This window comes from Muscardinus avellanarius (genome assembly GCF_963383645.1).
Source record: "Muscardinus avellanarius genome assembly, chromosome: 12".
In the NCBI taxonomy this organism is placed as follows: Eukaryota; Metazoa; Chordata; class Mammalia; order Rodentia; family Gliridae; genus Muscardinus; species Muscardinus avellanarius.
The window spans coordinates 43,724,170-43,735,386 of record NC_137798.1 but is presented as its reverse complement, the minus strand read 5'-3'; the positions used below and the strand labels follow the sequence as shown (position 1 = coordinate 43,735,386).

General features: G+C 44.6%; 1 protein-coding gene across 1 annotated transcript in view; it reads right to left on the bottom strand.

The window, feature by feature from the left end:
- SSTR1 (somatostatin receptor 1) overlaps positions 1-1,076 on the bottom strand; it is a gene marked incomplete at both ends in the record, with an annotated part of 1,179 nt that extends 103 nt beyond the window's left edge. The window contains one exon of the mRNA XM_080707402.1: positions 1-1,076. This exon is cut by the window's left edge and continues 103 nt beyond it. Within this exon, the coding sequence (XP_080563528.1) occupies positions 1-1,076 (1,076 nt within the window).
- Between the last annotated feature and the right edge of the window lie 10,141 nt (positions 1,077-11,217).

The window sequence follows — 11,217 nt, the reverse complement described above, 5'->3', positions numbered from 1 at the left end:
TTGAGGGCGGTGGCGTAGTAGTCGACCGGCTCCTCGGCGGCGTTGTCCATCCAGCTGAGGCACAGGATGCGCTGGAAAGAGCGCTTGAAGTTGTCCGAGAGGAAGCCGTAGAGGATGGGGTTGGCGCAGCTGTTGGCGTAGCCCAGGATGACCGACAGCTGGCTCACCGTGGCGTCGTCCTGCTCGGCGAACACGTTGACCAGCTGCACCACGTAGAAAGGCATCCAGCAGATGACGAACACCATCACCACCATCATGACCATCAACGTGATCTTGCGCTCCGAGCGCTTGCGCTGCTGCCAGCCAGCCTTGAGGGCCACCATGCGCATCTTGGCTATGATGAGCACGTAGCACAGGCAGATGGCCCCGACGGGCAGCAGGAAGCCCATGAGGAACGTGTACAGCACGAAGCCCACCAGCCAGCGCTGGGCAGGCTCGGGCATGAGCATGTTGCAGGCCACCGTGCCGTCGCTGTTGGCCGCGGTGCGCGAGAAGACCACGATGGGCAGGATGACCAGCAGCGACAGCACCCACACGCCCAGGTTCACCACCTTGGCCACGGTGGGGCGGCGGTAGCGGGCCGCCTTGATGGGGTGCACCACGGCCACGTAGCGGTCCACGCTGAGCACCGTCAGGCAGTAGATGCTGGTGAACATGTTGACCGCGTCCACGCTGAGCACGAGGCGGCAGAGCAGCGCGCCGAAGGGCCAGTGGCGCAACAGAGTGGAGGTGACCAGGAAGGGGACGCTGAGCATGAGCAGCTCGTCGGCGATGGCCAGGTTGAGGATGTAGATGTTGGTGGCCGTCTTCATCTTGGCGTAGCGCAGGATCACGTAGATGACCATGGAGTTCCCGCACAGTCCCACCAGACACACCACGGAGTAGATGAAGGAGATGAGGATGGCGCTGCCCTGGCCCTCGCTTAAGGTCCCGTTCTGGGACGCGTTTCGCCCTGGCTCCTCCATGCCGTCCGCAGAGCCGGCCCCCGGGCCCCTGCCGCAGCCGCCTTCGCCGCAGCTGCCCGGGCTGGGGCTAGGAGAGGAGGAAGGAGAGGAGGCGGTGCCATTGGGGAACATCCCAGCCGAGGGGGGCCGGTGGCGCTGCCGGCGCTGGGCGCTCTCCTCGGGCCCCGCCGCGCGCCTCCCTCCGCACCCGCCGCTGCTCTGGGGTCTCAGGGCCGCCCGGCGCCTCGGGGTGCAGCGCGGCTCCTAGCAGCGCCCGCGGGGCGCATCGCCCGGAGTCTGCCTGCGCGCTGCCGCCGGCCGCGCCGGGGCGCCTGGGCACACCGGAGCGTGCAGAGCGGAGGCCGAGAGGCTGGACCCGCGCGGCACAGCCATTAACTGGCTTGGCTCTCGGCTGGTGAATGATTAATAGGCACCGCCACCACGTCAGCAGCTACGAAAAAGGGAGGGGGAAAGGAGGGCACCTAGGTGGCTTGTCCCCCTCCCCCCGTTTTTTTTTTTTTTTTTTTTTCCTTCCCGATCCTTCCCAGGCTCAGCTCCAGCGGCTGCTCTGCTTCGGGGGTCCCCTCGCAGCGCCTTTGCGCATCCCTCAGAGCGCCCTGGGGACTGTCTCCACCTTCCGTGGAGGGAGGCGAGGGTATGAGTTCTGTCCCATCCCGCTCCACTCCGACCGAAGCAAAGGCTAAACCGAACCCAACCAAGGATGCCTGGAGTTCATCTCAGTTTTTCTCAGTTACTGCCCCCTTCCTGGGGAAACCCCAGCTCCCCTCTGGTCACTGGGTCCCGAACCCTAAACCCTCACCTCAGGCCCCCGCTGGCCCGCTTCAGACCTGCCGCGGAAGCTCGCTGGCCGCCTTCCCCAAGCGCGCTACCTCCAGACCCGAGCGCGGATGCCGGGTTTGCAAAGTGCTTGTGCGCTCTGGTGGCGCGCTGACGTTCTCCGCGCGGTTCAACTCCCTTTGGGCCTGGCCCCAGCATAAGCGGCCACGCCAACACTCTTAGAGTCGTGGAAACTGACCTCCAGCTGAGAGTATTACCAGCAGGAAGGACCACAAAAGCACGTTGGGGGATTCTGAGTTGTAAGAACCGCAGCCTCTCCCGGGTTGGGAGTGTGCAGGGGCGTGCGTGAATCACCGCGAAAGTCTTAGCGAAGGTTGGAGTGCCCAGAACCGCCCGAGTCTCCCACTGGAATATCAACTGCAGAAACCGGGACGTGAGGCTAGGAGCTCAGGAGGAGCATGAGACGCTCTCCAGAACGTGCCAGGCGAGGTATTGGAAATCTATCTAGGTGCTAACCCGGGCAAGATAAGGTGGCACTGCTCGGAACAGCTGGCCGGCGTCCCTGGTGTACTTTGTACTCCGGAGGGAGGGGGGAGGTTCTGGGGGAAGAAAAGAAATCTGAAGGCACCCAGGGCGGGCTGTGCAGAGGACAGGACCTGTCACCAACCCCAGTATCAGCAGGGACGACAATCTGGTTTTTCCATGAATTACTAGTGCCTTTGAGGTAGGACTGGACTATATAGTTCAAAAGCCTACACCATTAAGACACAGACAGAGATGTATGCGTCCCTGAAGCTCGCTGACTTAATTTAGGAACTGAATGCTTTCCATATAAGAAAGAATGGATGTTTAATTGCCCTGGTTTTTAAATGACCCTGGAATTTTCCACCATTCTAAGCCTAGGCTTTTTTAGGCCTGCCAGTTGTCCCAGTCAAAGGAGAAATCACATCCTGTCCAGTCTCCCCATTTCTTTTCCTAAAAGGCTAAAGATCCCTGCAAATCGATCTGAAATATACCAGTTCCCAGGGAGACTGGTCTGCAGCCCTCCAATGTTCAGCCTCCTCTGAGATTCCTGTCTCCAGTTTCTCCTTAGCTCCTCCTTCTGCTCAAAGAGGAGGCTTCCACTGTGCATGTATCTCAGCTTTTCCTCCCCTCAGCACATGATTTACACTAAGGAGAAGCAAACTTAAACAGAAGTTGAACTTATGGAGGCTGTTTGTACAAGACAGTCTAGAATGCAGAGAAGGATACAAAAATCAAAACCAAAAGGTACAATTTCTAACACCCATTTGTTTTATATGGGTGATCATTCGCAGATATATAAATCATTTGCATATACATATAAGTCACTTACATATATGTCTCAAAACTGGTGCTCTTGGAGGGGAAAGAATAGCTTGGAGAGTGTTGATGATAGCAATCAGAAATTAAAATAAACGAGGTCAGGCTCTCAAAGGAATGTATGCAATGAGAAAAGTGTTAGGGTGGAATTTTAAATTTCATAAGGTCAAAGCTGTTCAACCCATTACTTCAGACAAATTTCCTTATCTAAAGTGGAACAGGGAAGGTGTTCAGTTATGTTTCTTTAAAAAATGTAGCACATGCTAGGGGTGGTGACACAAGCTTGTAATCCTAGTACTTGGGAGGCTGAGACAGGAGGATCACAGGTTTGCAGCCAGTCTCAGCTACTTAGTGAGGCCCTCTGCAATGCAGTGAGACCCTTTTCAAAACAAAGAATAAAAAATCGGGCTGAGAGTGTAGCTCAGAGGTAGAATGCCCCAGGTTCAATCCAGTACTGAAGAAAAAAAAAAAAAAAAAACCTCATATGGAAGGAGGGAGAAATAAATGTCCATCAATGTGTGTGTGTGTGTGTGTGTGTGTGAGAGAGAGAGAGAGAGAGAGAGAGAGAGAGAGAGAGAAAGAGAGAGAGAGAGAGAGAGAGAGAGAGAGAGAGAGAGAGAGAGAGAGAAGGTTTTACTAGTCAAGCCTTACAATGGTTTAGATGCCTCTGAATCACTGACTACAGACACCTGCTGTATTTCTGAGGACTGGCTGAGAGGAGAGGGGTGGGGGGTTGGAGTTGTCAAAAGACAGCTTTGTTGTTAGAATTTCATTAAGTTTACTTTGCAACTAATCTTGGGGAAGAAAAAGAAACCTTCTCTCATGTGAGTTGTGGCTTCAGATAAAAAGAAGAAAACTTAAAACCTGACACAAGTATGCTTTCTGTGCTTATGAAGTGCTTTCTATGATAGGCTCTTTATCCATAAAAGAAGATTGACAACAAAACACCATTTTACACCCACTAGGATGGCTATGATAATCTAAAAAAACAAACAACAAAACGCATGTTGGTGAGGATGTAGAAAAAGAGGAACATTCAAACATGGCTGATGAGAATTAAAAAAAAGGATGTTACAATTTAAAAAACATGCTTGGCTATTCTTCAATAAGTTTAAAATGGAATCACCATATGATCCAGCAACTCCATCTGTGTACTTTATCCCTTAAAACTGAAAGCAGGTATTGGAACAAAAACTTATACTTTGGTGTCCAACAAGCCCAAAAGTGGAAATAATGCAAATATTCATCAATTGATAAATGAATAAAAATATCATCTATCAATATGATGGACTATTATTTATCCTTAAAAAGGATTGAAGTACTATGCATGCTACAGTATAGATTAACCTTGATAATACTGAGCAAAGGGAAAGAAGGCAGATACAAAAGGCCCAGGACAGGCAAACACAGCAACAGAAAGCAGATTAGTGGTTGCCAGGAGCTGGAGGAGGAGGAAAAGAGGAAGGAATACTTGACGGATATTAGAGATTTGGGGGCAAAGAAGATGTTCTGGAATTAGACTGGGGTCTAATTCATACAAAATTGTAAATATATCAAAAACTGCTGAACTGGGTGGGGCATTCATTTGAAACCCCCCCCCATGCCATTGTGGCACGGGGCTGTAACTGTCTTCTGTATGTCTATCTTTTTAATAAACTTCTTTAAATCTTCAAGAAAAACTGCTGAATTTTACACTATAAATAACTAAAGTTATAGATTTTATGTGAGTTTTATTTCAATAAGAAAGAGTGAGATAGAGATAAATCAAGCAGTGTTACATTTCTTTTGTTTTATATTTCTTATTTTATCTATGAACCAACCTATGAGCAAACGGAAAACAAAACAAGCAAACAAACCAACCAAGCGGCACTTATGAGCTAAGCAACATATGAATAGGAATTGCAGCTGTTTTAAAATTATATTAAGAGCAGTAGCCCCTAGCAGGAATCTGTCTTCTGCTGGGAATGCAAAGAATTCCTAAAGAAACAAGATAATTGATAGAGGTGTGGTGTGGCTATAATGTTCAAAGACCATAATCTAAAAAGTCAAGAGTCAAAGAAATTGTCTTTTGAATAACTTTATAACTCGTATCTAAGGCCTTCAAAAGTTTAGGGAGAGCTTGTTTTTCTTTTTTCCATGCAAGTTATGGGGCCTCCGGCTCTCTCTTTTCTTTGGTTATCATTTCTTTTCCTGTGCCTCTGCAATTTTAACATTTCTAGGTAGGCAAAAAGAAAGAAATGTTTTCCAAGAAGGGAAACATGAAAAGTCTTAATTTTTGAAGCCACAGAGACATAAGCAGACTGATTTTCTCTCCTCATTGTAACTTTCTCCTATGAGCTATAGTGCCTGGTGTGCTATCCTGTACCAGGTGCACACTTTGATTATTGTATTCATCACACTATACTGTAGGTTTGTGTGTGTGTGTGTGTGTGTGTGTGTGTGTGTACGTTTGTCTGTCCCTTTTTATAAATCTATAAGCCCTTTTAAAACAGGAGCTATATTTTATTTACCTTTAGGTCCCCAGAATCCAGCATAATACCTAGAAAATCACCCCAAACCTTCTTTTATTTTTCAAGGCTATCTTTCTCTTTTCTAGCCTGTAAATCATAGATGTAAAGACATGAACCGTGGGCCCCTTACAAAAAGAGCTTTAATGTGTGGTTCATGTCATCATCTGTAATTGAGCAAAGGAAAATTCCTCATACGTTTATACTGTTCTGAATAATTTCGATTTGCATGCCCTATATTAACAATTATTGTGATGATGATTCATTCATTGGTCATTCCTGGTCTTAAATTTCTTGGCAGTGAACGGGCTCTGGAAAATGGGTAGTACATGCTTTAGTAGCTAATGATGGTTATTTAATAGCCTCATGCAGTGTGAAAGCCATTATACATGGAAGATCGTTTCTTTTTAATTGCAGTCCCCAGTCTCAGTTGGTTTGGTGAAATTGTAATTATCAGAAGCTCGTAGTCTTTGCTTCTGTCAAAATCATTGCTAATGTGGTTTTTCCAATCAGAACCTATGGAGATCCTTGAATGAGCCCTTCGAATCCATGCCAGTGGAAAAGGGCTTGCTGGGGCCAGGGATTAAAGGGGATAGATTAAAGGAGACACTTCCTGGAATGTACTGGCATCATCAGAGCTGTGTTTACAAACACATGTCTGGGCATAAGGGGCAAGCACCACTCAGCCATATGACCCAAAGCAGAGGATGTACCACTTAATAAGGACCATCTGCCACCGAGCAGCATATATGATGGCGGTCTAATAACGTTACTAGGGTTCACAGTGGCTATGGGGCTAAGGAGCAACCCTGAACTTCATCTCCTAGAATACCCAATAACTCCACAGCAGCCTCTGTAGCCTGTGGTGCCCTTCACCACCAAACTTGGCAAACTTGCCCTGACTCACTGACTTTCCCATCGCCTCTTTGGTGAAACAGCAGGAGACGGTCTTTTTGTGCTTTCAGAAAAAAACTCACTTTCCTCCCTATGGCTTCTCTATTACTAAATATTTCTAATAAAAAGAATTTAACACATATAGGAAAGTGTTCATTATTATTAATGGGTAAATAAAAATAGAATAAAAGTGACCACATATATAATACCAGTACATATTACATATGTGCTGGTTATTGAACCCAGAGGAATTCTACCCCAAGCAAGCTACATCCCCAGCCCAATTTTATTTCTTATTTGGAAACAGGATCTCATTAGGTTGCCAAGGCTGACTTGGTCCACTGTAGTCTCACATCATAATGTAGTTAAAGCGATAGGAACATCAGTATAAATGCACACAGCACTTGGTGAGCTTCCCCTCTCCCCAGGGTCTCTACTACCCACACAGGACACTGAGATTGCTTGGCACAGGTATTTTCACATATGTATATGACATCAGCAGAAGTATTTTCTTCATTGATCCTCCCCACCCCGCCCCCACTCTCTCCTAGATACCTGCTCACTCCACTGCAGGTTCTCCTCCATTATCTGGAGTCCCTCTGGTGTCCTGATTTCGTCCTAGCTTCCACATATGAGAAAAAAACATGTGATCCTTCGCTTTCTGTGACTGGCTAATCTCACTTAACATTATGTTCTCCAGGTCCATCCATTTTCCTGCAAATGACATTATTTTGTTCTTTATTGCTAAGTGGAATTCCATTGTGTGGATATCCCATAGTTTTTAATCCATTCATCTGCTGATGAACACCTGGTTTGTTTCCATAATTGGCTATTGTGAATTGTGCTGCTATAAACATGGATATGCATATATTACTGTAGTCCTCTGATTTTATCCCCTTTGGAAATATTGAAAAGTCCTTACAAGCAAAACATATTCCTGTAATGAAACATTTTTCTTACATTTCTGTGAAACTGTAATAAAGTTCCTGTTAGTTAAGGTTTTAAAGGTAGATTAATTCGTTAATTTCAAATAACTTTGTCAAAATCTTTTTCATTTTTTGGCATTTGTATTGATTTTGCAGAAAACATTAAACATTCTTCCAAAGTCATGAAATCATTATTTTTTTTGATACCTGATGTTTGATTTTGAGCAGGGCATTTAAACACTTCAGCAGAGCATCCATTCCTTAACAAAGAGCTGTCCTTTGGAGTGGGCTGGATGGATGGATCAGCTTCACCGGCTAAAAAAGAGCACAAACCCCAGTGAAGGGCCAGTGGGGACTGAGAGCCAGTGTCATAGATGGAAGCCACGTAGGCATCTCACCAGCACCCTTACGGTGCTGCTGCTTTGTCCTCATTTTATTTAATTTTTAAAATTTTTTATTGGTGCATTATAGTCATTCATCTTAATGGAGTACAAGATGGTAGAGGTATACATGCACACATCACCCAGTTCATCCTTACCCAATTCCTACCCCATTCCCTCCCCTTTCCTTCCTTCTTATGTTTGGCTTAAAGATTGACTTTGATATGTTTGTGAATATATATCATGCACATTATGGAATTTTCCTCTTCTTCCCTCCCATCTCCCTCAGTTAGGTTGCCTTATTTGCTCATCTATAGTTTCTCCTTTTTTGTCTAGAGTTACTCCTATGACCCGTTTTCTCCCTAGCTTCTACATATTAGGGAGAACATTCAATTTCTTATTTTTTGTGACTGACTAATCTTTCCAGTTCCATCCCTTTCCCTGTAAATGATGTAATTGTGTTTTTCTTTATGGCTGAGTAAAATTCCATTGTGTACATATCCCACAGTTTTGTAATCCATTCATCTGTTGATGGACATCTTGGCTGGTTCCATAGTTTGGCAATGGTGAATTGTGCAGCTATGAACATAGATATGCATGCATTAGTTTGGTAGTTTGGTTTCCATTCTTTTGTATAGATACCCAGAAGTGATATTGCTGAATCAAATATGCTGAGACAGGAGTCTAGGCACATGTTTCATCAGCCACATCACTGTTTTATTTTGATGGCACTGAAGCAACTTCAGGGAATGATCTATTTTATTTTTCAAGTTAAGCTGGAGGTGGTTGGTAGGATTTTATGGTGAAAACATATTCCATTTTCTCTTTTTCTCTTGCTGAAAGTAGGAAGGACGATGTCTGTGAGCTGCCAGAAAGTGGGCTGAGGACCCTTGAAGTGGATCTGAGTGGGAAGGCTTGCATCGCAGACTCACTCCTGCTCCTGAGGGTGCTAACTCAGCCTGAGTCTGGCCAGGCCCTTCTGTGCTCTGCTTTCTCTGCACAGTACTTAACAGCACTATTCTTTTTCCCTGAGGGAGCACCTGTGTGATGGTCTGACTCGGTAGTTTGAACCAAAAGTGTGAGTCAGACGGAGGCAGACTGGAAGACGGGGTCCAGTCTCACAGGCCTCCATATCAGGCTAAGAAGCTTATACTTTAATTTGCTGATAATGTGATCCACTAAAAGATTACAAGCAAGGACAATTTTAGTTTTAGGAGGATCAGATTATTTTTCAACATGGAGGAAAGATAGCGGTAGAAAGATATGGCCCTGAACTAGGGCACATATAGAAACGTTTAGTTGATACATATGTGTATATGTATATCTTTATATGTAAATATAAAGATACAGATATATATGTGTATGTGCTTGATCCAAACAACAGTAGCACCATGATTTATTGTAAAGGTAAAAGTTTGTTTTTTAATGAAAATATAAAAAATATAAAGCACTGATTTGAAATTCTACTGCCAAGTAATTATACCAAATTTTACTGCTATATATTGCACCAATTTATACTGTTGTCCCATACCTTACCAATCGCGGATGTTATCAGTCTGTCTGATGAATGTCAGATATCCTAGCCTATCTGATGGATGACATCATTTCAAATTGCTTTTCTTAAAATATTAATGACGTTGATCATTTTTTTGCCAGATTAAAAAAGACAAAAGAAGAAGCTTAGAGCTAGGCATGGAGGGTGTGAGGTAGAAAGATTGCAGGTTTGCAACCAGCCTCCTTGCACTTAGCATGACCCTCCATAATTTAGTCAGGCCCTCTTTCAAAATAAATAAAATAAAATAAATAAGCTGGGCGTGGTGGCGCACACTTGTAATCCCAGTGCTTGCGAGGCTGATACAGAAGGCTCGCACATGTTCAAAGCCAGCCTCAGCTACTTAGTGAGGTTTTCAGCAACTTAATGAGATCCTGTTTCCAAATAAAATGTAAAATAAGTCTGGGAGTATAGCCCGGAGGTAGAAAGCCTCTGGGTTCTACCCCCAGTACCACCATAAATAAATAAATAAATAAATAAATAAATAAATAAATAAATAAATAAATAAATAAATAGAGGCTGGGGTGTAGCTCAGAGACAGAATGCCCCCTGGGTCTAATCTAATCCCTACTAACACACACACACACACACACACACACACACACACACACACACACACACGAGGGAGCTCAGGAGATAGCACAGTCTAGGTGGGGACACCTGGACTGTCTTATATTAGACCTGCACTTAGATCAGAAAGTTGATAGCCCAGCGTGGTAGCACACATTTGTAATCCCAGCATTTGGGAGATTGAGGCAGGAGGATCATGGTTTGTGGACAACTTCAGCTATTCAGTGAAGTCCTCTGCAACTCAGTGAAATCCTGTTTCAAAATAAAGAATAAAAAATAGGGCTGGGGGTGCAGCTTGGAGATAGAAAGCCTATGGGTTCCATCTCCAGTACAGCAAAGAAAAAAAGAAAGTCTCTACTTGTTGACTGCTTGTGTCTGCCAAGATTTCACTGCTTATGCAATTGATCAATGTCCTAGTTCCTGATATTATTTTGCTTTTATTTGGTTTTATTTTTATGGAAGAAAAATTCAGATGCTAATCGAAAAGACTTAATTCCACAACTGTATTATATATGGTCACTTTATTACCTCTGTTTCCTAGTTGGAAGGAACTGGAAATTAATATGCAAATTTCACTATGTATAAATAATTTGTTTTTTAATTATGACAATAATTTATTCATTAATTTAACAAATACTTATTAAATGCCCACTGGGTGTCAGGCACTGTCTGAGGCATTGCAGATACAGTGGCAAAGCAAGGTAATATGTATGGCATTATATTGTGGCAGAAAGAGAGTAAACAGGTAGATACTCAAGCACTCTTGATTGCATTTAGTGATAGGAGTAAGATGAACAGCGGGAGTGAGGGGATACAGAGTGCTGGAGAGCTGGGAGTATTTGACCAGGCTTAGACTGAATGGGAAGGAAAGAAGTTGATGTGCAAGTGACCCTGGATGACGTGAGGGAGTATGTGAAGATGCATGTTCACACATCTGGTGAGGGATGGTCCAACCACAAACAACCACACAGATGAAGCCACCATGATTCTGCAGATATAGATGCCAGGACACTAAAGTTGGACCCCACCTCCTTTACTTTCTATTTTGTTGGTCTTGCTAAAGTCACAATTTAGAGGACGCCCCTAGGTATAAATAATTAATGATTTATTTTAATTAGCACTTGTTATAGAGAATAAAAATAGGTCTCAATCTATTCCCCCTCTAGCAACATTCTTCCCCACAAAGCAAGGAGTTCCAAAGGCCAATGGCAGGTGTCCATTCTGAGCCTGCAATTCCCCATCTGGACGCTACTATAAATCCCATTCTTGTAGACTCTGGGATTCCCTGCCCAGAGACCCCAAGCC